General features: G+C 36.4%; 1 protein-coding gene across 2 annotated transcripts in view; it reads right to left on the reverse strand.

Annotated features, from left to right (window-relative positions):
- Positions 1-25,221, reverse strand: part of LOC127950497 (unconventional myosin-X) — a 37,097-nt gene extending 11,876 nt beyond the window's left edge. Inside the window, exons 1-19 of one of the 2 annotated variants that reach the window (XM_052547605.1) lie at positions 24,785-25,221; positions 16,955-17,053; positions 15,097-15,255; positions 9,855-10,042; positions 8,156-8,293; positions 7,945-8,069; positions 7,803-7,816; positions 7,594-7,678; positions 6,790-6,893; positions 5,378-5,507; positions 5,121-5,239; positions 4,471-4,617; positions 4,276-4,376; positions 4,090-4,156; positions 3,912-4,004; positions 3,640-3,708; positions 3,039-3,121; positions 2,857-2,965; positions 2,209-2,289 (exon numbers count right to left, since the gene is read on the reverse strand). In XM_052547605.1, the coding sequence (XP_052403565.1) occupies positions 2,209-2,289; positions 2,857-2,965; positions 3,039-3,121; positions 3,640-3,708; positions 3,912-4,004; positions 4,090-4,156; positions 4,276-4,376; positions 4,471-4,617; positions 5,121-5,239; positions 5,378-5,507; positions 6,790-6,893; positions 7,594-7,678; positions 7,803-7,816; positions 7,945-8,069; positions 8,156-8,293; positions 9,855-10,042; positions 15,097-15,255; positions 16,955-17,053; positions 24,785-24,805 (1,932 nt within the window). In that variant the 5' untranslated portion in view covers positions 24,806-25,221. Of the gene's footprint in view, positions 1-2,208; positions 2,290-2,856; positions 2,966-3,038; positions 3,122-3,639; positions 3,709-3,911; positions 4,005-4,089; positions 4,157-4,275; positions 4,377-4,470; positions 4,618-5,120; positions 5,240-5,377; positions 5,508-6,789; positions 6,894-7,593; positions 7,751-7,802; positions 7,817-7,944; positions 8,070-8,155; positions 8,294-9,854; positions 10,043-15,096; positions 15,256-16,954; positions 17,054-24,784 lie in introns of those variants that run through there. The other variant, XM_052547604.1, reaches the window with a different exon arrangement.
- Positions 25,222-27,371: the final 2,150 nt, after the last annotated feature.

Below are 27,371 nucleotides of genomic sequence, written 5' to 3' on the forward strand. Positions count from 1 at the left end.
AGCAAGGTCAATACCAACACACACACACACACACACACACACACACAACACAATCATTCATTACAGTCAGAGGCACATTAACATACTAATACATGCAGCACAAGCCACTGAACGCAGACAGGATCAATGTCAGAGCACTTCATGGGGGAGGGACATCTCTCTTTAATCGGCTCCCAGAAAAACAAATACTACCCACATATAAAATATTGAAGGGAGAGTTCACCCCAAAATTGCAATGATTTAGTGACCCATATGTTGTTCCAAACCTGATGAATGTGTGTTTTTCAAAGACTGAAAGTCACAGGGGACCAATGTTGTTTTGGACCCCACTGGCTCTTGCTTTATGGTCAAAAACAGTTCTTAAAAATGACTTATTTTATGCTCCAGAGAAGAACAAGGGATTAACAACAAAGACAAGAGGATTAACAAATTAGAAGACAATTGACATTTTTGGCTGAACTATCCCTTTAAGAAACAAACCATCAGATAAGTGTAAACAACTTTCATAAATCTGCTGTTTAATAAGCAAACTTTGAGAAAAATCATCATTATCCAACAGGTAAACATATCTGACAACTCATATAATTAAAGACTATTTCAAAACAGTCAAATAGATATTCAAACATCTGGAAAAGCTTTCAGCATCTGTCTAAACACCACTACATCAGTTCTGTTCTTCAGCAGCAACAATTTAACCATCTGAAAGTTGACTTTATATAATATATGAACTCTTACTGTATAGTAAAGTGTTCTTTCTCATCCTGTGACCGACAGCAGCTCTGAGCGAGTGTATGTCCACAACGAGCCAGCGATCGACTGGTCAGCTCACACACACACCCACCCCCAACCTCTCACTCTCATTCACACACTGCTGGTTGCCATAGAGATCAGACCCATGCTGGGCTAATTTGTGTTCAAAGGGGGAGGGGGGTGTTGGAACGAAATGCATTGTGGGCAGAAAAGGGGCAAAAGTCACCCCAGCTGTTTACATTCAAATAAAGATGGGGAACAACATACTAAAACATACTAAAATACAAAACACAGAAAGAGACATTGAGAGGCAGATACAGTTTGAAGTTGTAAATGACTGTAAATTTGTTTATTAAATTAACAAAATATTGTATATTTATATTATACATTATTATTTTATATATTATTTTACAGTTTTTACTTTTTACTGAAGAATGATTTTAAATATAACTTATTAAATTTATAGATAAAAATAGAAAACAGATGCTTTGATAGATGTTAAACATGAGAGATGACATTTATCAGATGCTTAATTTTTGTTTATTATAATTTATCTACATTTAATTTACTACAATAACAATAAAAAAGACCAGAAAAATAGAACATTTCAAGTAAATTCAAACTTACTTATTTGAGAAAAAGGAAAAAACAATAATTAATTTTGTTATCAAATGTACCGGTTTGATTTCTCTTTGTATTTTCTTATGATTTTTTCAAAATATTATTCTGTACTGTATATGAATAATCAGAAAGTAAACAGACTTGTCACATAAGTACCTTTGAATTAATGAGTTAGTTTATTAATTTAGTTTTTAATTATAATTTTATTTAATATTGTACATTAATAATTTGCTTGCTTTTTCTTCTGCTGTTTTTAAATATTATTATATATTCTTTACTCATGACTTCTGCACATGGCAAAATTTACATATTGATTTACTTGCATTGATGTGTTTAAAGCACAGTCTGAAAGCATAAGTAGAATGGGACAGAATTGATGTGTCCCATTAACACCTCAGCACTGACCTCAAACAACTGAACAAGTAAGAACTAACATAGGCAAAACACACGCATCTGACATCTGCTGTAGAGTTAATGGGCAGCCTGCTGAATGGCCTCGGGTCCAATGCAATCTGAATAGAAAAGTGTGTAGAGCATGTATATGTGTGTGTGTGTGTGTCTCTCAAAGGAGTTTTATATCTTCACACAGAGTTTATGATGTGTAAGCTCCTTCAGTCACTACTGATGAAAACATGGAGAGATAAACATCTATACAGAGTATCTCCATCTGATAGTGTGTTATAGATGTCCGCTCTTGAACTCGGCCAATAAATGTGACCAGACCCGACTGATATTCTTTCAAAGCCTGAATACAACACAAAGTGACTCAAACTCAGCTCAATTAGTTCATATGCTTTTGTGTGTGTGTGTGTGTGTGTGTGTGTGTGTGACACATACCTTGCTATTGTTGGGTTTAATGCATCGTACAAAGAATGGATTGGAGGCACTAAGGGTGGACATCAGGGAGTGCAATGAATTCTGGGTAGACAGAAATGAATAATCTATTACAAAATTGTAAAATGTTTAATACACTTAATCTACTAACTAATATTTTGTGTTAGTTTATTATAATTTTCAACACCATGCTAAAGTTTTCAGACTATGAGCCATTCCCACTTCTCATAAAGGACTGATTATGGAATGGTTCTTTTGTATTGCAAACATGATACTTGACTCTGAACTGCTGCTAATCATTATTCTTTTGTCTAAAATATTCTGACAATTGGGGCCCGTCTCACACCTAGATTGCCTACATTCTTCATTTCAGCGTTGTTTTGTTTAGGGGATAGTCGCAAGCGTCGCGACACATGTTTACATTAATCTACACCCCGCCTCCAGCAGCAGGGGTGTTGGAAAGTTTGGAAACAGTATACCAGCCTTTTTGAACTTCTTTTTGCCCCGAAAAAAAACTTAGTTTGAAGTATATCCGGGCTGTGAGAGTGTAAGAGTAAAAAAATTAATCAAAAATCGTGTTACCTTCACTTTCATTCAAATTAAGCTTTTGTTTACCTGCTCTAAAGCATTATGGGAGTTGTAGTTTCTTACCTTAAATTGGGAGCTAACAGTAGGTCTGCGATACTTTGAGCCGCACTTGACAGTGTCCTGCCCAGTCCAGGTGTTCACTCTCTCAAAAAGATCATACACAAAATCCAACCTGAGAGAACAGGAATGTGTGAACAAATGACCTCACAGAGAACAGTTACACAAATACACACACACACACACACCTGCTCTCTCGGAGTAAGTTGAGAATATCATCTCTGAAAGTGTCTCTGTTTTTCTCCAGGATTCCTCTGACATCATACACAACCTGGAGACATAAAGCAGGATGTTAACCTGAGACACGACACCCGTAATGCTGATGTTGAACACATTTTGGTCTCTTTCTCCAGTATATACCACAACACATGATATATGTAATGCACGGACTACACTTTTCTTTATTTATTTCTAATGAAACTTTGCCACACAAAAGTACTAAAAACAACAAAAAAAGTTTTATATTCAGATGCAACATATATTTAAATAAAAATGCACCAATGTTTATCTCATAACAATATCAAAACTGACATAAAAATCATATGATCACCAACTTAGTGCGTAGAAATTAACAGTGTATGAAAAGTCTGTTTAGTCATATTTCATAGAACACCACCTATCACGAAACTTGACCTATTATGAGATCTATACACTGTACCTATTTTGAAATATTAGACTGCATTTGATATATGAGCAAAATATAACAGATTTTTGAAACATGCTTACAATTGCTAATTTACTTACATATACTGTTAATATAATAAAAACTTAGTAGACAGGGTGCTGTACCTCTCCTGCATAGTGCTTGATTCCAAACTGATGAACTGCAACACGAGGCTTAACATAGAACTGATTTCTCTAATAAGACAAAGAGAGACACATATTAGTGATTATAATACAGCAGTTCCCATATTCAGGGTGGATTCTGTGCTCAATATTCAAATCTGTGGTGGATCAAAAGTTTGTTCAGGGTGTTCCATTTGGCTACATTCTAGCATAGAGCTCTTGATCATGCAAACCTGATGCCCTTAAAAAAATGATGCTCTCTGTGTATGACTTACAGAATGCTGGCTATGGAGTTTCTCCAGCAATGTGTCATCACTGCCTTTAGGAAAATGACTCTCCTCATTCACCAGAGCAAGCAAACCCAGCTTCTGCAGAGAAAACACATGCACAGAAAGACTCAGATCTAGAACGTCAGAATGTTTTCAGTGTTTTTGAGTGGGACTGTGTTTGTACCTTCTCTATGAGATCAAGGCACTCTCCATTATCCATCCAGTTGACATCATCCCAGACCAGCCCTTCTCTATGAACACAGATACACAGACAGAAATAAAATGGCATAGGATTAGATGTTTGCCATGTGCGTCAGTTGCATTTGAATTGCGTTTTGGTTGGTGATGTGCACCATGTGTAATGACATACTTGTTGTACTCAAGTTGCTCTAGAGAGAAAATGTGCTTGTTGAAATACTCCTGCAGCTTCTCATTTGCATAGTTAATGTTAAACTGCTCAAACCGGTTCACCTGAGACCAAGAAAGAAAATCAAGCAGAAAGAATAAAATAACTCATAACTAGTAGGTTCAAATCTGCCATAAAACTCACTGCAATGACTCTCACCTCAAAGTTCTCAAACCCGAAGATGTCCAGGATGCCGATGGATCGGAAGTCTTCACTGCCATTGATACGGCTATTCAATTTACGAATAATCCAAGTGAAGCACTGAGAGTAGAGAGCCATCGCCATAGAGTCCCTCGAGTCCACCGCCTGATGCACACACAGACATATTTGTCTTCAACGAGAAAATATGATATATCCTTACAGTGATAAAAAGATGAAGTGAGGAAGTTGAAATGACTATTAATACAATGCAGTTACATGTGAAGTCCTCTAGAGGGAGGGAGAGATTCTAGACATGTTTTGGTGAGTACAGAAGTATTTGGATAAAAACTATGCTGTTTTCACTAGGGTTGCAAAGGGGTGAAAATTTCAGGCATATTTCTAAAAGTTTCTAAAAAATCCTGAAAAGTTTCCTAAAATTCTGGAATGCTTCCAGAAATATTCCACCTCTTAGCAACCCTGATTTTCAGGTGAGACTTCATTGTTCATAAGCTATCTCACTGTTGAGCTTCTTTGAATATATCTCTCAATATTTTTCTTGCACCTAACAGTAATATAGTGGCACTGAATTTACATTTTGTGTAAATATTGTGTTAAGAAGTGAAATTGTGGTGTTTGATGGGAAACTTTGTTTTTAACACCCCTGTTACCTGCTCTACAGTGAGAGGTGTGCTGATTTCTTCTCCTCTGAGGATCATGGATCTGTGGGTCAAAACTTCAGCCAGCTGGGCACTATCCAACCCCAAAAGATCGGAAGCTTTACTGAGAGCTAAACAAACACATATTTTACTTTCATACATTTATATACTGTAAATGGAATACAATTAACATCAGCAGATTACAGTAAACAACTCAAAAATTCCAACAATCGCGAGAAAAACAGAGCGGAGAGTGGAGGAGCGCTCACCTGATTTAGAGCAGACCTGTGCTCCACCTGCCGTTAGAAAATCTATGTTTCCCACATGCAAGATTCCTGAAAGGAGCCTCAAAACCTCCTTGATGTTCTCTTCTCCAAACTGCATTGTCCTCAGAGCATTCTAGCACAAAACACAGCCAAACAGCATTAAAACACAAGTGAATCTATTTATACGTAATACTGAAGTATTAATATACTTAAGGTTGGAGTAATGGTTCCTGAAAACTTGCTTTGACATCATCGGAATAAATAAAATGTTTAAATATATTAAAATAGAAAATAGTTATTTTAAATGTTATTAATACTATTTCACAATATTCCAGTTTCAGTTGCATTTTTGATCAAATAAATAGAGCATTAGAGACTTTCTCCAATAACATTAAAATTAGTACTGACCACAAACCTGAAGTTATAAATAGTAGAGTAATACTGTATACTTTCGGTCTATAAGTCGCACCTGAGTATAAGTCGCATCAGTCCAAAAATAAGTCATGATGAGGAAAAAAACATATATAAGTCGCATTTATTTAGAACCAAGAACCAAGAGAAAACATTACCGTCTCCAGCCTCGAGAGGGCGCTCTATGTCTTCAGTGTAGACCTCTTGTGGCTGGAGATGGTAATGTTTTCTCTTGGTTCTTTTCTCTGGGTTCATGTCAAATTAATTTTCATAAATAAGTCGCACCTGACTATAGGTCGCAGGACCAGCCAAACTATGAAAAAAGTGTGACTTATAGTCCAGAAAATACGGTACTAAAGCCCCTTTCACACTGCACGTCGGACCCGCAATATTCCCGTAACATTGCCTGGTCGCCTTCTGTGTGAAAGCAACCACGTCCCGGAATTGATTACCGAATTGAACCCGGGTCGGGGACCTAGTAACATTGCGGTAATCGATCCGGAATGAGCGCTGTGTGAACAAAAGCCAGATCTAATTCCGTATCGAAGTGATGACGTGCGTTATCGCGCGACTCTTTTACCGGCTGTTTTGAAGGAAGATCAACATTCGCGACGAAAACATATGTGCAAACTGTAATAAAGCAGAGATCAGTTAGTTCCTCACTTTCCGCGCTGACGCCGAGATCGTTTGCTTGCTTCAGTTAAAGTATAACGTGCCAAGCGTTGTCGACTCGTACATTACACGTCACGCCCTGATGTCACGTGTCGTTACGGGATCTTCAAGGGTTGTGTGTGAAAGCACGCACATATACCGGGTCATCACTGGCAGTGTGAAAGTGCCAAATCTAGCGACCAGGGAACAATTACAGGAACATTTTACCCCTGTATTTGCCGGAATGGCAGTGTGAAAGGGGCTTAAGAGAGTAGTGCAGTTGGTTGATGCTGTACAGTACAGCAGTGGAGTGTGTGTTAATGAACTTTAGAGTGATGTTGTGATTGTCTTACCAGCACTTCCTGAAAAGTCTCTGTGTCATTAATGGCTTTGTCCTTCACACATCCTGACTGACCCAGATAATGAAAGCCCTCCGGAGGGGTTAGGGAGAACGACTCTGTGAGAAAAAGAGTGAGAGCGATAAACACAGATCTTAAACAAACTGATACTGTGTCACAAACAGCACTGATTCACTGTGATACTATGACTTTCTGACCTCTCAGTCTCATTTGAGAGTGACATCAGCCAAAGCTGAACTCTGGCTTAGGTGACTAAACTGAAACAGGCATGAATAATGACACAGTTTGGCACATTATGAGGCTCAACACGAAGCCTGTAATCTCTTCTTTGTCATATTTCTAGCTGAAATGGATTTAAAAGGAATTACATTCTTGTCTTACTATGATTATTGATAGGTTGCACACTGGAAGCAAGTTGAATAAAAAAAAAATAAAAAAAAACACATGGCAAAAAATTTCATTAAACAATTTGAAAAAATACAACTTATGTACTAAAATATTCAAAACTGAAATAGAATGAAAAACAAAAACTAACAATAGAAAATAAAAACAAATGCTAAATATAAATAAAATCTATAATAGTGTCTAAGTGATACTAAAACTTCACTGGTGTTAACAAAACCTACATTCATTTGTATCATCTGTTTTTGCAGATTAATCTTTTTCATAGCACCCTCTTTAGGATGTAATACTTATATAAGGCCCTTTTGAAGGGCAAGAAGTCTTTAGTCTCAATACAAGGGTTAAAAAGATGCTTCAAACAGCAATCTGTGGACAATTTAGACTGCCCAGACTCACCCCTCTGTTCTGCGCTGGTTCCAGCCAGCAGAGCGTAGAATATGTGATAATTTCGTTCCCCGGGATTTTGACGCACAACGCGATTCTGAGGCAAACACAGACAATTAAAGAGTCCAACAAACAAATGATTAGTGACCCACATAAATCAAACACACACAGAGAGAGAGAAAATCATACAGGCAAAAGTTTCATGAATATGAGGAACTCACCTTTTCTAAAAGGTCTGTGTGTTGAAAATATAAAGTCAAGGCAAATACAGAAACAGGCACCATAACAGTACAAGTAATGAAATAAAGCTTCAGAGATGAACTAACAGTTGACACATCCAGACAAAGCCCAAACAGAGGATACAGTCTGTGATTCTTCCTCCCTGGATGTTTCCATGCTGGCTGAAATGAAGCTGGATGAATTTCCCAAAGCGACTAGAGTTGTTATTATGAACGGTTTTAGCATTTCCAAATGCTTCCATTATTGGACTACAGAGACAGAAAGATAGGTAAATTCATGTATATGAGTGAGCACACTGTGTATATAGATTGTGTTATTTGTTATATGAACAAACCTGCTCTCCACAATTGCCTCCTCTACATGAGATGATGCTCTCTTTGCAGTTGAGAGCACCACACTTTGCTGACTCATTGCAGACAGAAAGCGCAGAATCATCTTCGTGCTCTCAGTTTTACCTGCTCCACTCTCCCCACTGATACACACAGAGATGATTATTAGCTGAAAGGGCTGTAATGAGCTGATGTTGCCAGCAGAGGGCAGTTACATTCTGACTCTTATTCAAGTAGTCTTTCGAGATGCAAGCTTTACAGGCACAATACATGCACACTACCATTCAAAAGTTTGGGGTCAGTAATATTACTTTTATTCAACATAGACACATTCAATTGATAAAAAGTTACATTTAACTGACATAAAAAACTGTGCACTAAATCAGCATATTAGAACAATTTATAAAAGATCACTAAAGACTGGAGTAATGCTGCTGAAAATTCAGCTTTGCATCCCAGTAATAAATGCATGTAATTTTTTTATATATTAGAAAACAGTTCTTTTAAAATGCAATAATAATTCATATTATTACCTTTTTAACTGTGTTTTGATCAAATGAGAGCAGCCATGTTGAGCATAAGAGACCTTTTTGTTAATACATTAAAAATCTTACTTATCCAAAACTTTTGAACAAGCAATGAATTTAAGACACTTTCAGTTTTAGTCAAACTACTGTTATTTATGAGGTGTTTAATATCTATGCATTTAATGAGGTTTGCCAACAATGTAGACACGTTTAAAAACAGTTTAAACTGTGAAGGCATTAAACGAATAGTAAATTTAATTCATAAAATCATTATGCAAGGTCAAAAACTACGCAGTTGGACTGGCCAAAATAAACATTTTAAGGCCAATACAGACATTTAAAATACGTAAAACAAGATACTTTTTTAATGCTACAATCATTTTATATTTATATTCATTTATGTAATATATCTAAAAGTTTTAACAACAGAAAAATATATTTGTGCATTAGAGAACTGTCATAGGACACATGCCATATAATTGAAATGTGAAAGTAACATTAGAAATTATGCTATCAAGCATTTCATCCATGTGCAAAGTTACTTTCAACCTTGTGTTTGTGTTGGACCACTTGCCCTTTTCATAAGGCAAGGCTTGTTTGTGCTCGCTGTGGTTTCATCCTGCAGGTTTGGGAGTTTGTAGGTATTGGATTTCCACTGAAATTCTTTGTTGTGGTTTGCAAAAATGGCAGAAGAAAGCGTTCCTGTATTGTGTGTTGCTACAGCACGAGTTTAAGAAGTACTCTTCAGTTTCTACCTCGATTTCTGCACAGTAAGAAAAAAAGGCTGTCTTCTTTTGGTAGCCCTATCAATGTCCACATGTTTGCTGAGTCTGTACATACTCAGGGCTTTTCTTAGTCTAGGCTTGGCCGCAGCGGTCAGGTATTCTGCCAATTTGTATTCTCTATGTCAGCTCTGACTAAAGTCGATGAGAGATCTGCTGTGCGGAGAACAAACACAGCAGTCTGGCACCTTTAACCTCTGCATGCTTGTGTAATGAGTGCTGTCAGGCAGCCATGAGTTTGAACTCACACCTTAGCGAGAGGTCAGAGGTGAGGGTTAAGGTCAAGGCAGAAAACTTTATAGTCAGACTGTCTGAAAATTACAAGAAAATGAGGCCTGCAGAAACCACTGGCTTGTTAAATGCACAATTACGTACAACGCAGTACAGGAACGTACCTGATGAGCACACACTGGTTGTTGGAGCGCTTCCACAGCGACCTGTAGCACTCATTAGCAATGGCATAGATGTGAGGAGGAATTTCGCCCAGGTGATGTCGACTGTATTGCTCTATGGCTGTGGCATCATATAGATTTGATAGAGTCTGATAAGGGTTTACAGCTGCTAAAATAGAGCCGATGTATGTCTGCAAATAGAGACAGAAGAGAAAAAAAAACTCATTAAGTGAATAACCACATTTTATAAACACCCTCTGCGTGTCTGAGCATGTGCACACGTGCTTTGGCGTCTCCTGACCAATTTTTTTTTAAACCACAGATGCAAATGGATTGGATTGGTTGTTGAGATGTTTTGATTTGAATGCCAAATAAGTGCAAATTGGCATCTAAACGGTCAAATGTTCAGGTGAGTTTAGGACTTGTGACACACTCCTGCATCTCTTTTACCATATTGTATGCACGCTCATAAATGTACAACTGAAGATGAAATTTGAATTTATGACATTACACCAGATGTAAACTACATGCGGCATGTGTAATGGTAAATGTGCATACAAAATATTGCAGTTTTTTTTTTGTTAATTCTAAAGGTGCTTAAAATAATTGATTAAAATTCTGTCATTATCTACCCCACCCTCATTTTGTATCAAAATGTTATTCTCTAGAACATAAAATAAAGTATAAATATAAAAACAATTTTGTCCATACAATATAAATCAATGTGATCTAGTGTCGTTTTTTTGGATCCTATACTGATGTTCATTATATGGACACAAAAACTTTTGAAACATTCAAATTCTATATCTTCCTTTGCTTTGCAGAAGAAAGAAACAATAAACACTGATTAAAGTTTTCATCAAGTTCATTTCAAGTCTCTTTTGAATGCAATGTCTGTCAAAATATACTTTTTCCCACAGAATACATAAAGGATGATCGTTTAAATGAACTTTGCATGTTTCGTTTGTGAGGTTTGTCCAGTCAAATCAGAGATGAGTTTACACACTAGGTTGTATAGTTATATTAATATCGGACTGTAATTCAGTAAGAGATAGATGGAAACAGAAGTACAGTGCAGTAAGAAGTTTTAAAGCAGACATTTAGCTGTCAGTATGTGGTCCTCAGAAGGGGAAAGCCTTCCTATTGAGTCACAGGTGTTATCAGTTTGCTCTGAATGGGCTGGCGGGATTCCCCGCTCTATTCTAGTATGGGAAAAATGTAGTCAATATTGTAAAACACACACACACACACACACACACACAAATAAAAAACCTACCCATTTTAAAACTGAGGAGCACTATTGTCTAGGATAGGATTATCTAGGAGACTGAATATGTGCTTGAAATGGAATACTATTACGCTCCTAACCCTAACTCCTAATGCACATTATATACCGGCTACTGCATAAAAAGAAGAATTTAAAAGTACAAGATAAATGATTTTTTTCATTTATCAATTTCAATGATCAATTTAATTCAGAAAGTGCCATACTTTGCACTTTTAAAGGTACTGTTAAATCCGAAATCCTGGTCAACATTTGGATATATTTTAAAATAGGGAATAAAATATAATGACGATTTTCGTTTCAAGCTGACTTTTCTTTACATTTTGAAAATATCTTGTGGTCAATAATCAGATCAAGTAAACAGCATTGTAGGATACACTCATCATATACAATACATTCTGTACATATTATAAATACTGAATACCTTTATTTCATGCCATTTCGAACATCTAACAAACATGATTTGGAGCGACTGTGAGTTTTCACATTTTTAGCTATAATGTGTGCTAACAATAAATAGTGCTCATAAAAGCTATAAAGATATTATTTTCACTTGGGACCCGGAAACAGTATTTGTTATTGTACGCCTTATCAAGCAGATAGCCATGGACTTCCTGAACAAGGCTTGGACAATGGTTAATTTAGGAAAGCACACTACTCATGCTATTTCAGCCATATAAAGAAACAGCAGGAATAGTAAGAGCAAGCAAGTACTGAATTCAGCCAATCAAAGTGTGACACACTGCCACAGTAAAAACCCCCAGATGCCCCTGCGAGGGTTTAATCTCCATAAGTGCTACCTTAGAAATACAATGAAGGTCTACAGCAGCCATGTCCTTCCCATAAACTCCCCTGGGTGTGTCTGCAAATGTATGTAACAGCACTCTGAGGGGCTTAATTGGGGGTGAACGTCATCTGTATCACTCTGTTGTTGTTGGGTTCAGTCCAGTGGTGCTACCAATATCTTCATAGTTAAGAATTCATAAAGCAGACCAGAGTCACAGTAAGTTAAAAGATGCAGTTTTTAGAAAGCATATTTAATATGCTGTTCCACATGCACAGACAGAAGCAGACATGAGATTGCTGTCTAGAGAGACAGCTGAGAGTGACAGCTATGCATAGGGATGCACAATAAACTCTCACACACATACCCTCTCAATGTTAAGCCGAGTGTGTAGAGTAAGAGTTGAAACATGACCTGACTCAACCGAAGCAGAACTATTTCCTGCTACACACTCGCACTACAGCGAAAGAGAGAGGCTGCAAACAAAATAGAGAGAGCAATACTATGAAAAAGAGGTAAACTTCACATGCAAAAGACATTTTCTGGATCACCAGCCCCCCTGTGTGTGTATGCGTGTTTGATGTGGGAAGCTGGCCTAGTATTTTCAGTCCAAATGTAAGGCAAAAAAAGTCCACAGCTGTTTATAATCAGAGAAGGAGGGAGAGAGAAAGAGAGAAACGTCTTTGTGTTTTAAATGCTGTGGAATCGGATCTCAGCTAGACACACACATTCCACAAGACTACCCCCAAACACACACACACACACACAACCAGACGCTTTTATTTTCCTCACAACTTGTGTTTTTTATAATGGCATTGAGGATTGCTGTTTATTTGTACTGAGTCTAATCACCTCAGGCTTGGTATTAAGTAAATAAACTCTTCTGTGACTTTAAGCATTGATTTTTAATATATACATTTAAGTTGAAGAAGAAACAGACAGACATTATACAGACCACCAAAAACTAACCACACACACCACACACAAATAACACCCTAATTCGTTCTGATTGCTCCCATATGTCACCAATTAGCCTTATCAGTTTAGCAGATCTGTGGCGGCTGTGCTAATTAGCCAATGAATTCATTAGATTCACAAATGTGGAATTACAATTGTGGTTTTATGTGATTTTCAATGATGGAGAAAATGTGTTCAAATGTGATTTGGGTTTCTGGTGATTTCTGGTTTTGGCATCGAAATATAAACCAATAAAACCACACACAAGCTATCAAAACGTGTAACTTGGGTTTTGTTTACAATGTCCATGATAAAGTTCTTCTTTTAAAAAATAACATAATGTAAATACAAACATGGCTGTTTATTTTATAATACGGATAATAAAATACACGTCTGATTTTAAAGCTAGCCCTAACCCTAAAACACACCTTATTGGCATTAGAGATTCACATTAAGGCATAATTTAGTCGTTTTAGCCCATAATGTGTGGGAAAAGGTTTCAGTCATGTCGAAACAGGAGGTGTGCATTTTCTCATGATAAGTGAGTAACTCTGACGTTAGTGTGATAACCATCGCATACCTGCAGACAACACCCACTCTCATAGGTGACTGGTTATTTCACACAGATCAAACGATCCAATCACATGGCATGTGATTATGTGACAGACAGACAGAGAGAAAGTGTGTGTGTGTGTGTTTGTGTGTGTGTGTGTTAGAAAGAGAGAGAGGCGAGCTGCCTCCTGCTCTATCACTTTATAATAATCATTAACATTAATTCCTATTACTTTATCTGTACATGTAGATGCAAGGGTTTTTATTATTATTCTCAGTATTAGTAGTAGTAGGTTGTGTAAAATATAAACATAAAAATACCAGTTAATGACTGTACCTCATTTGCAACATGTCTGACAAATAAAATATCCTTACAAATCAATGACAAGACGTATTAAAGGGATAGTTCACCCAAAAATGAAAATTTCCTCATGATTTACTCAACGGTCCCTTTAACATACAGTGTGTCATAACTTCATCCTGTAAAGTCAGTGTATTGAAAATGTTTGAAATACAAAGGAACAGTTCACTGCAAAATTAAAATTCTGCCATCATTTGCTCTCCCTAAACCCAAATGTTTTTTTTCTTCTTCTGTGGAACATAAAAGACACATTTAGGAAAATCCTGGCCTTGCCACTATTTTGAAAATAATGAAAGTTAATGAGAGCTTGGGCTGTCAAGGGTTACAATGACAAATAAGAGCCATAAAAGTATTATAAAAATAGTCTTGTGTGCTATAAAGTCATATGAAGTCATATGATACAGCTGTGTGGGGAACAGAATGAAAGTCATTTTTCACTGAAAGTCCTGACATCCTCTCTAGCTCTTCTTGGCACATTCATGAGAAAACCAGTAATGTTCGATTTGTGAACAAATCACTCTTTTGAATCAGATGGTTTCAATGAATCGTTGATCTAGCCCTGCACTATTTTATGGTACTTTTATGGAGCATTTGCTTCCTATTTGAAGCATGACTGCCCCAGACCTTATTAAGTTCATTATATTGAAAAGCAACCAGTATATTCCATATTCAGAATGCTTATACATTTTTGATCCACAGAAGAAAAAAAATCAAACAGGTTTGAAATGATGACAATATTTTGGGTGAACTATCCCTTTAAATACAACTACAGAGAAGTGTAAACAGATGTTAACCAGACAGATGTTAAATCCCCTTAGATGCACACACAAACATTCACTATGTATTAATTGGACTTGATGCAGATGCTTGGAAATAAAGACTGAGAGTCAGCAGTAGCATGTTAACTCTGTTCCATGGAGACTGTCTGGAAATCTGGAACTGGACTAACTGCTTTTGGCACAGATCACATCCCGACAGTGCACACACAAACACACAGTTGAACCAGCCCCAAAGGACAACACAGTACACTGTTGTGAGGAAAGGCTCAAGAGGCAGTATAAAGAGAGAGCCAAAGGGAGAGAGACATGCAAGTAAGCAAATATATTATACTTTGACACATTAAAGAGCAGAAAGCCATCCAGCCACCTGCACAGCAACCCTGTGTCCTTGACAACTGCATCTTTCACCACAGCTGAAACATTCACACACTCGTAACACACACTCATTTGTAAAAATGCACTCTTAATGAATAACAAACAATGTTATATTGAGTGTTTGTGGGTGATTTTGCTGTGTGTTTACTCACATATATGCTCTTCTGTGTATAGCGGAGCTGCAGGTTGTGTAGAATGGCCCCGTCGTGTAGGTCCTGTAGGGTTGCCATGTCCTCGACCCCACTGATACTGCTGCTGTGCATTGGGTAAACCCTCTGCCTGCTCACGGCATTCTGTTTGTAAGTGTACACCTGGACAAAACACACATTTGCAACACGTTAACAGTGTGTTGATCTTCCGTTCTCAGTATTTGTTTTCATTTTGTGTAATGATCACAAAAGAAACAAAAAAGAGAACAATATATAAAGAATGTCAAACACATTTTTTAAAGATTATTATAGGTTACCACTCTAAAATCTGATTGGATGACCCACATTTAAATACATTGTAAAATAGCTGAAGTATGCATTTCTTACATTCACTGTATACATTTATAATGGCACATAAACTGAATTCTATATTAATGCACATCAATGCTAGACCTCTGAAACTATACATTTCTGTTATCCCAGGCAACCACTTTAATACACAGCTTTACTAGCTTCATGACTCATTGCATACTCTCTTCAATTCTCTGCTAAAAAAAAGCTTAAACCAGCTTAAAATGGTTTGTTGGTCTCAGCTGGTCACCTAGCCTGTTCAGGCTGGTCTGTTTGCCGGTTTTAGACTCCCTTCAACAGGTCAGACCTAGAAGACCAGCTTGACGACAAGCTAAACCAGCTGAGCACAAGTTTGTTCAGACTGGGAGATTGGTTTTATTTTTTCCAAATTCCGTTTTTTCCATTTTAATTTTTTCTTAGAATCTGTTTTATTAGTTAAATAATCTAACAAAAGAAATCAAAAAGCATGTCTAATTAATTGAAATAAATTTTAAAGCCCTATGTAATACTTTTTATTTTTTCACTCAAATTAAGATTTTTGTTGTTGTTGTGTATTTAATTTTTTTTTTTTTTTTGGTAAAACAATCCTGGTAAATAATTGTCCAGTTAAATATTCCTTAAAAATAATATTTTAATATTAATTTTATTAGAAGTAGTGCAAGTAATTATATTTCTGTCATGGATTCTTCAAGTTAAACCAAACTTTCATTTTGACAGGTTGCTGTCAAGACCTTTAGTTTCTATTTGCATGTGGTATGACAATAACTTTTCTCAAAAGAAATGGTTAAAATGATAATGAAGTTATTCTTAGAGCAGCATGTACTCATATATTGAGGCAGCAGAGGTTAAAACACTACAATTATCATGTGTGTTTTAGTATGTGTGTAGTAAACAAAACATCTGCACCATTCATTCACACAGAGACAGGCAGGATTCAAATTTAAATAGAATTTATGTCATTCTTTGTTATACAGTAAATCCATATTTGTCACTAGATTTCACAATTCCATCTGGGTTTTGCCTTTATTTTATTTCTTTACACCGTACAACTAAAACCAGTGCTTAAAAAACCCTAAAATGCTGAAATTAAACAGAAGGTGTTTATTGTTTTAATTAACTATACAGATCCTGATCTCATATGGAAGGTAACATACGGTCCACTGATTGTGCCGCAGACCAGAAACAGAAGCCAGAGACACAAGCAAGTTGCATGTGTTTGAATACACAAGCGAGAAGATGAGAAACAGACTCAAGAAACACACCTTAAAACACAAACACATCGTGCTCAGTTGAGAAACAGGCTTAACTGAGTTTCTGGTCATTTCTGTGTACCTGGTGCCTGGTTCCATGACAACAAAGCAGCCTGCTGGTCTCTTCCAAACAGAGAAGTGTGTGTTTGTGTAAAATGAGAGCACAACACCTGTTCAGCAGTGCGTTTTGATCAGAGGTGCACAGAGCAGATGTTAAGCCACTGTTTCTGTTTAATGCATACACCGCCACCCCCACTTACCTGGCCATAGTCTGTGTTAAAGACCACCACTCCACCAGAGCACGAGTCCACGGTACTGGGGACATAATGATCCTCCACCCAGAGCCACACTCGACAACCCTGTCAAACACATAAACGCTGGTTAGCAACATACTGAACAATAGTAGAAACTCAAACAACTGTTTGCAAAACCACACATTGGATGTAATTGTGGATTTTGAAATGAAATTATAAACTGCGTTTGAGAACATCCTGTGGTACAGAAAAATCACTAACAATTAGCAGCAACAATAAAATACAAACAACTGTTGTGTTAAAACTATGTGGTATTTGTAATTCTAGCTCTTGACATCTTGGTATTTGTAATTCTAGACTGTATTCTCACATGTGTCTCCTAAAGTTTCAGAATACATCTTATCTCAATAAACTCTCGCACTCTGCTCTTGTTTGGTTAGGTACCAAAGTTTGCAATCAAATTTAAGAGATTTCAACATAAACTCATATTTCTCATCAGTACTTTAAACTTTTTACTCGTCTCACATTTTAGAACAAATGTCTACTTCTCTGAAGGAAGACATAGTTGAAACTTAGATGAAGGTAAGAACTTCAAGTCTCCTAAAAATGAAAGATCAACCTTTGAGCAATACCTTTTTCTGGAAGGCTCTACTCATTAGGTCAAAAAAGGTATAATTACCAATAACTGTACCTCATTAGACCAAATTCCTCCCTCTGTCTCTCATATGCCACACTGCCACACTGCCACACACACACACACACACACACACACACACACACACACACACACACACACACTATAAGTGTACATGCTGATGGAAGAAACACATGGTGATCTGAACAGGCATGACTGGCTGTGAGGCCCCACTGAAGCAGACACAGTTGAACTTTAACCCCATTCCCCACTTACATGCACACACACACACACACACACACACACACACACACACACACACACACACACACACACACACACATACTATCAGCACTGCATCAAACACTGCAGCATTGTGTTCAGTCCATTGCCACACTGCATTATGGATATTGCATTTGTATATACAAGTTCAAATGTACTAAATGTAGAATATTCCACTTATTTTTCCACATGGAAAACATCAGACCGAGACGATAAATCAAATAAAACATGAACACAACAAAGTGATTATGTTTGACCACAGTAAAAACAGCAACTTTTAACATGAATGTTTTAAATTAAGACTGTGGAATTTGAAAAATGACCGAAAGCCTTGTGAATCACGGTATTAGGATTTTTTTTTTTTTTATTCAATTCAATTCATCGATTACCTGTCATTCTCTTCACTTTACTAATGCAGTGGCATAAACTCAACAGTCCTTCATAGCTTAGAAGAACGGAAACACACACACACACACACACACACACACACACACACACAGAGAACTGCTGAATGATCAGACTAAACTGCAACAGAACAGCTGTGCAGCTGGACACACACAGATGAACACTTTCTCCTAACCCAGCATAATATACAGAAACAGCTATAAGTATCTAAACCAATCTTAGATTGATTTCACTAGAAAGGTTGTCAAAACATTACTGTTTGTTTGAGTAACACTGACTAATAGCATGAGTTTGGGTCTATCTTTTTAAATCTTCTTTTTTATGGCCTTCAATTAAAATATTATTTGACATACAGAATTTGGCAAAATGTGGACTTATTTCAATGCAACACTGTAAATAAAATCTTAAACTGATACAATTAATCAACAAATTAAGCAGGTCAATTAGTAGTTAGCCGAAGCTGAAGTGTAAAGATTATTCGAATAAATATAATAAAAATCCACAATTTACTCTGACCTAAAAGGCCACAGTAACCACAGAAAAACTTAGCTTTGGTAAGACAAAGACAAAAGTCTGTAGAGGAAATGGACAATTTAAGTCATTTTCTCTCTGATTACTGTCACATGCACATCTTCATGGTTTCTAACAGCCTAAACACATGCAGACGTCCTGCTAACCTTCCAGGTTAGTAGCTGTAAAAAGCAAATAGACACAAACTAGGAATGACAACAGAAAAATTAAGCAATAAAGAACGGGACATGATTTTATCAATGGGACCATTGTATTACATGTTGTGTTCATATAAAAGGAATCCGACGTTTAAAGATGACTGATTGTTTCTGGTAAGCAGCATGACACTGCTTGCAGTTGCAAAACAGATAATTTCGCATGAAGTGTTTTGCATATTTTCAAACAGTGTTTACTGTCTAAAAAAAATTAACACTGTAGTGGATTGACTCTAGATCCATATACATTTAAAACCTCAAAACTCAGAGTCAGTCCCATCAAGTTAGTGCATCTCTAACCCACATAAACAGGAAGCTGTTTTTCCCCCTAAACCAAGTTTATCTCAGGAATTCTGGGCGTCTAATCCAATTCACCATCTCTGCAGTAATCCAGGATGCACTGTCTGTGATACCGTCCGTTTCCCAACATTGGCTTGTGTTAATGTGTGTTGCTTCTCTCTAAATCACCTTAAGAAATGAATGTTAAGAAACTTTTGAATTGTTCATTGGTTTTTTAGTATGTGTGGATTTACTTGAAGGACAAAAATGCTCCTCTAGAAGTCTGCTAAATCTTACAAAACCTCACTTTGGGGACATCCAGAAATCCATCTGGTGGTTGAGGCATTAAACCTGAGTGAGTGTGTGTGTGTGTGTGTGTGTGTGTGTTTCCTTGACAGAAGCATATTTCGAGTTAAGCAGCTTTCACCATGTCTTGTGTTTATCTGCAAACATTATAAGATTACAACTGCTCAACAAGTTTATGACCGCAACACAAACATGCTGACACATTACGGTTTAAAATACTCAGAATATACTTAAATTATAATTATCTCTCCCTAGTCAAAACTATTTTTTAGATTATCACACTGATTTTTTTAAATGACACAAAAACCTTAATGTGTTTACAAGCACTTTTAATTTCAGCAATAACATTTCATGTAAATGCTTCAGTCCAACTGGAAAATGGCTAATCCAGTTTTTGCAAAGTTAGACCAACAGATCTAAAAATGTTTTAAAAATCCTTAAAATATTTAAATACTCATTATGTTGTTTGACTACACAAAAAATAAAAAAAAGACTGTAGCTTGCAAAGAGAGAAAAGCAGAGAAAGAGTGAGAAAAAAAGAAAGTCTAAGTATGTATATATTCAAAAGCTTGAGATCAGTATTTTTTTATGTTTTAACGTAAGACTGCATTTATTTTAATAAAAAGTAAAAACAGCAATATTTTTTTCTGTAATCGCAAAGCTGAATTTTCAGAAGCAATTACTCTGTGTCACAAAATCCTTTAGAAATATGCTGACTTGCTTCTAAAGAAACATTTATTATTATCAATTTTGGAAACAGTTGTGCTGCTTAACTATTTAGGGCAACTATGTGTATATTTTTCAAGATTCTTTGATGAGTATAAAGTCTTTATGGTCACTTTTGATCAATTTAATGGATCCTTGCTGTAAAAAAGTATTAATTTCTTCCAGAAAATTAAATTTTTGACCCCAAACGTTTTGAATGGAACAGTACATGTCTGTCAGGTTTTCTGGCCTTTATTCACTTCCTGTGCTAAAAAAAGATTGCTCAAGGGAATAACAGATTTAAACAGGTAGCAAGAATCCAACTAAAACATCACAGGCACAAAACTGATGCACAAAGACTCCCAAATCAAACGTCACTGACTCTTTATAATTTTGTTTCATGTTAAGATGAAAGAAAAACCTCACTTTGAAGTTAAAAAGTGCACTGTGTGCATGCATGTCTGAGTGTGTCCTTGTATTGTGTATCTAAACTCTTAAAATAATATCAGAGTTTTGGAGTGTGGTCAGGCTGGGCGGAGTAAAGGATGAAACAGACCAGAGTTACTCTGTAATCTCACTGCTGCTTACAGTGCATGTTCAGAGCTTACCACACACACACACACACACACACACTTCTCCATTGCTCTTTTTCTCTCCCCCTTTCTTTCTCTCATTTGGCTGCAGGAAGTGAGGAATCAGATATCGTTTGGGTCAACAGGAAGGCAGGCCAGTGATGAAGGGCATTCCTGCATACTTCGGACCCAAAGACCCAAACTTTGGTTCTCTCATATGCAAGGCTTGGTGTTCAGACTCAGTCCGGTCTCCTAAACTTATAACCAAACTTATTTTACCAAGCAACCCCTCTCAAAAACCCTCACATATACACTGCATTGCCGCCTGACCTACTTTTCCACAGCACTCTCATTTTCTCTCTCTCTCTCTCTCTGTCCTACAGTGAAAAATGTGTGTTTATACTTCACAACGAGAGTGAACGAGGGAAAGAGCGCTGTATAACCTCACACGGAACAAAGACAAAGACCATCTGCATGTATGTATGTATGTGTGTGTGTGTGTGTACTTTGCGCCAGGTCCTGGTTTAGAAGTCTCATAGATTGCAATTGTTAAGGATCATAAAAGGAAGTCCTCCTTGTTTTCTTCCTCTTTGTTTGGTAATTATAATGCTTTAGTCATTCGGGAACAAACAGACTAATTAAGCATTCAGGTTTTGCGTGTTAATTGACACGATTTAAGAATAAATGAATAGTTTGTATAAAAAGAAAATTCTGTCATCATGTACTCATCCCTCATTCAAACTTGTATGACTATCTCTACCATGGACCACAATAGGAGACTTTTTGGAATATGACCTGGTCAATGCTTTCCACGCACTTACAATAAATGGGGAACTGAATTTTTCTAAATTCAAAATGTCTGACTTTATGTGTCTTGTCGAGAAGATGTGCATCATATTTTAAACCTCAATTATCGAGTTAAACTCAAGATGATCGGGAAAAAACAATTTTATTTTTGTCTATTTCTCATCAAAAGTCTATGGTATGACTTCGGAAGACTTGAACTTTTTGAATCTTGAAAGTTGGGTCCCAGTTCATTCAGGACCTAATTTGAAACCTTTTGTGTTTCAAAGAACAAGACATTAATAGAGCTTGGAAACAGGATGATGAGTAATTGTTTTTTTGGTGAACTATTTCTAACATAAACATGGGATATTCACAAACAGATTTCTCTTTCAGTATTTGTCTTTATCAGCATAAGGGGTTTTTCTGTTCAGAGTTTCTGGTAAAGGACAGGTTTGAATAACTGCGCTGTGTAATCATTAAGCTACTCACAAGATTTAATGTGCGTGCGTGCGTGTGTGTGTAAGAAGAAGGATTACCTGACACCAAGCAGATGAAGAAACCCAAGGGGGTACATGACCGAATGTGTGTGAGGGAATACTGTTCCCACTTTGAGGTCAAGATTTTTAGTTCTCAAGTTAGTTAAAACTTGAAAAAATGTCAGTGAAAACTCTCAGTGAATAAAAAGCTTATACATTTAATTAAAAATACATATATAACTCTAACTATATTATATATCATGTTTTATATTTTAAAAATAAAAATATTAATTAAAACAGATCTGATATTAATTAAAAAAGATAGGTCTGTGGTACTTCCTATGTAAATATGTGTATATGTGAGTCTCATAGCTCCTGTACTCCAGGTGCTAAATAAGCTCCACCCCTTTGTGTGTTTTATTATGGTGTTCAATTTGATTTCAGCAAACCAAAACCTCTGTGTATTTGCTTAAATATTAAAAGCAATTTACTAGGAAAAATGATGACAGAGTTATAATCTAATTCTTAGTGCATGAGACTTCACGGTTGCACCCAAAACATCTCTGATCCTCTATAGGACTTTTGTTTCAGGGAAAAAGAATAACCTGGATTGTTTGTTCTCCCAGAATGACACTCCTCTGCACTAAAGCACAACTCTCAAACAGTACCTGCGACTCTGATTGGCCAGTTCACAGGAAAATAAAGAGCTTTACCTTTGAATAAGCTCCGCCTATATTGACTGCAGGGAGGCAATAGCCACAGCGACGCTGCTGTGCAAACACATCCATACACAAACACACCTAAAACAAAACGGACATGCAGGCCTGCCACCATAACTGCAAACAGAAATGTGTGCATGCATGTGCGTTCATGCTAAGACAAAAACACAAATCCCTGGAGAAAATGTCAGATCTCTATGTGGACTCTCTCTCTGTGAGGTTAGACATGCAGAAGAGTAGTATGTGAAACAGGAATCACCCTGTCTCTCCCTTGTTGAGGTCAGTCATGTAGAAGAGTCGTGTGTGAGACAGGCATTCACGAGCTCAGCTCTTCCCCACATTCTGCACGCATGTTTCAGCTGAATCTGTTTCCGCACACACAGCTATGTCTTTTTAAAGACTGCTCCTTTTGTCCAGAACCGTTTCACAGGCTATATACGCAGCAGCAGGCAGATATTTGACACTATTGTGTAAAGCTGGTGCAGTTAGAGCCCACTGCTTTTTGTGCTTCCCTCTAAAACAATCTAAAAATCTAATATAAATACTGTTTCTGAGCCAGTGCAGGTGAGTATGTTTTATTAAGATTATATATTTTATAAGGGTGACGCCTTCACAGGTGAAAAGTGCAATCCTGAGGACTAATGATCCACCTCAAGCCAACATTAGAAACCTTCACTTGTGACTCATGTGGCGCTGGCTCAAGGGAGCGGCTCGTGCTACCGATCATCACCTCGCACTCATTTCACAATAAAGTCACAAGGGATGAATAATACAATTGTCTCATTTCCATCAACGTCAGTCCTGACAAGCATTACACAAAATCACCTTTTGGCAATACTCAATTTTCAAAATTCAATTGATTTCTATTTAAAATAATTTATGTATACAAAGTATTATTTAAAAAATTACTATATAAAATCTTCAAATGTAATTTTAAAATGAATTTAAAACGTATATTTAAACTTTTTAAAACTCAATGTCTGTTTATTTCTTCATGTAATTCACATCAGTATCATACCATTAAAAAATATATATTATTAGTGTTGGGTAAGTTACTCTAAAAAAGCTACTAATAATTATATCTTCAACAGTGTGTTTAGATTAGTGTACTAATTACTCCCTCTTAAAAGTCAACCAACTGAACAATATATGAATAGACATGAAACAGTTCTCTTTTTTATTATAAAATAAATAATATAAAATAGCACAAATTATTTATGACCTGACCAAAGTATTTAAAGTAAAAAGTTTGCATTAAAAACATAAATGTTAAATGTGTATGTTAAATGTACTACTGTTTTATATAGGATTGTTCTACAGTCCATACAGCATCAGAAATAACTAATTACAGAAAATCTAGAAGTAATCCCTTACTTTAATTTTCAAGGGAAATTAAATTACAGTAATTAATTTGTATAATAAGTAATGTATTACACCCAACACTGTTTATTATTATATTATATTATATAATTATTATCATCTAATAAATACCTTTTTTTATATATATTTTTACTTACTTTTATATACTTTCTAATTCAGCAAGTGTACAGTGCACACTTCTAATAATAGCTATAAGATGCAGAGGAGGAAACAAGAATGAAAGGTAAGGAAATGCCTGTGAGCTCCACTGGGAATGACCTAAACCGTTCAGAACCGGGCCAGTGAGAGAGATGTGAGGGAGGGAGACACACACACACACACACACACACACACACACACACACACACACACACACACACTCACTCACTCAGCGTGCGCTTACAGTCCTGAATATTAAACAAACTACATTGGCATCAAGCAATTGATCGCATAAATATAGCAATACAGAGAAATATTTAAAAAAATATATAGAAATATACAAGCGATTTGGTATTATATATCATATATTTTGTACTCTGGAACAAAATATATATCAACATGGAAATATTATTTTTATACCAAACTTACCTTGGTGAAAAAGTTATCCATTGTCCTTATGATTATGAGTCTCTGGGGTATTCATAGGAGTCAAGAAGCCCAACCATAAGTGCAACACAACAGAGTGAAAAGTGTCATGCAGCCCCACACAGCATCTCACTGATCTCTAGACCACTGAAGCCAGTTTGTTTCTCTCGCAAAGACACGTCTTTGTTTCAGACCGTACAGATGTTGGATTCAAACTATCCTATGTCCCGCGGCCAGTCACAAGAGCAGGAAAAAGTTGAAACTTCCCCGAGCGCAGTGCCACCGGACTCGCGAGGCGCACCGTGAAAGGATATAAAGATGCGGCGCGATGTCACTTTGTATGCCGGTGTGACACGCGCCTCGGGAAACAGCGAGGGCTTCGTCTCCTGCCAAGTTTGCAGTGACTCCGCTGAGTCGGCTCGCGGTCTGTTGACTCCGCCCCCCGCGCGGTTTGAATGGCAAAACTTCCAATAATCCCCAGCTGTAGCGCGCGCTCCTCCTGCTGTTCCCCTGGTGAGGTCGCGCTGTAAGATTATTTGTGTTGATTGTGGTTTAGAATTTATGGTTGATAAACGTACATGTAAAAAATCATTTAATAAACTTCTCAAATAACAATAAAAAATAATGAAAAACAAAATGTAAACAACAACGTACAAACCCGGCTCAACTACTAAAGTAGCCTAATTGAGAACCCACACTAGGTTATTTTACTATGTTCTTCTTATCTATCCATCTATCATCATAAAACTGGTGTCTTTCAGTATTAAACTGCCATCTAGTGTTTATTATATGACTAGCACGTGACTCCCACAGTCATGGGAAATGTGTGCGTGGTTGTAGGATGGAGTATGTTGTTTAAAAAGCTCAAAACTGTGCAGTTTTACAAAGCCTTTGTTATAATGCACAGGAGAAGAAAACAAACATTAGCCTGTAACCCTCCCTGTCCCTGATAAGATTGTTTTCCTAAATTAAGCTGATCTTTAGGCGAACAGACAAACAACACACTACATTTAATAAATTACTTAGGTTTATTTTCCACAGTGGGAGGATCAGGTCTTCAGATAAAATAATTAATCATGAAATATTTTTTTATTTTGATTTGATTATTTCATATCATCAGAGTATAAGAAAGGAAATAAAAAGGATGTATCAGTATTTTTTTATTTTATATAGCATAAGACAATTATTGTTACATATAATTATCTGTCATGCAGTTGATAAATGACACTGCAGTTGACTAATGTGTCTGCTGTGTGCCATTTACATTTTTATGTCCAATTCAATTCAAGTTTATTTGTATAGCGTTTTTTACAATACAAATTGTTACAAAGCAACTTTACAGAAAATTACGTTTCTACAATATTTAGCTTATAAGTGGTGACTGTCAGTTTATGTGCATATGACAGGATTTTTTCAGAAAAATGAACACAAGACATAGTCAGCCAGACGATGAACATTATTAACAGCAATTATTATATGATGCAATCACACTTGTAGCGATATTTATGGATGAATATTTACGAAACTTTACTTTTCTTTACTACATTGCAAAGCAAAGACCTTTTCTCCCCTTTATTTCAGTAAATTATCCTGTTTTTCTCAGTCACTTTGGTACATTTCTCAGATCAGAATTGAAATTCTCAAGACAACCTGTTCAATTCTCACATCATTGTGTCACTTGTGCACATCAAAAAAGCAGTTTCTTTGAACAAGTTGCAAATGCTTTGGTACCTCCATGCAAATGATTATGTACAATTCTCTGTTGTTTCCTACATTATCAGTTGCTAATGTCATGTTCCTCAAAATGTATTATATAGTTTTCTGTGGAATAGTCTTACCCCCCAAAACATCAGGTCTTTAGTTCATCGTATAAGTCATTAAATGCAAAATGGTTAATCTAGTTGTCATAAACTGCCAAGCACACTTTTTTTTTTATTTTTAATTTACACATTATTATTAGACTTTTTGTCAATTTGGCATGAATTGTGCAAGTGAATCTTTACTAATGAAGAGAATGTAGATGATAAACCAATGATAAACCATTTCTCTGAAATAGCTCAAAGGTTCATCTCATGAATCTTCAGTTGGAAAGCTTATACTGTATAGACAAAGGACAACACAAGAGTTACAAATTCTGAAAATTGAATTATTTTCATCTTTGTTCCCATATTTCCTTTTCTATATCACAATGGCATTGTAAAAGTATTTTTTATTTTTTTATTTTTTTGGTCAGACCACTAGTAAAAGTGTAACTGGGAATTCTATCCAGTCTCTTTCAATCAACATCCCACAAACAGTAATGTGTAAATGTATAGTTTTGAAATGGATATATGGCATACATAAGCATATGGCATACTGTTCAATACAGTAGTTTACATCAGAACATCCCTCCACTGTTAAATTGACAACATGACTAAGCAATTTGACTGTCTTATCCGTAAACTATGACACAAGGACTTGTCATTCTGATGGCACTGACATGTTCATTGACACAGATATTTATTTTTGAGAGATGAACTAAGGATTTTGAGCAAGAGACTGGCTTTTGCAGGTCATCCATTGTGTTTTGATATTTGTACGAGTTGTTTTG

The sequence above is a fragment of the Carassius gibelio genome, chromosome B2 (genome assembly GCF_023724105.1).
Source record: "Carassius gibelio isolate Cgi1373 ecotype wild population from Czech Republic chromosome B2, carGib1.2-hapl.c, whole genome shotgun sequence".
NCBI lineage: Eukaryota > Metazoa > Chordata > Actinopteri > Cypriniformes > Cyprinidae > Carassius > Carassius gibelio.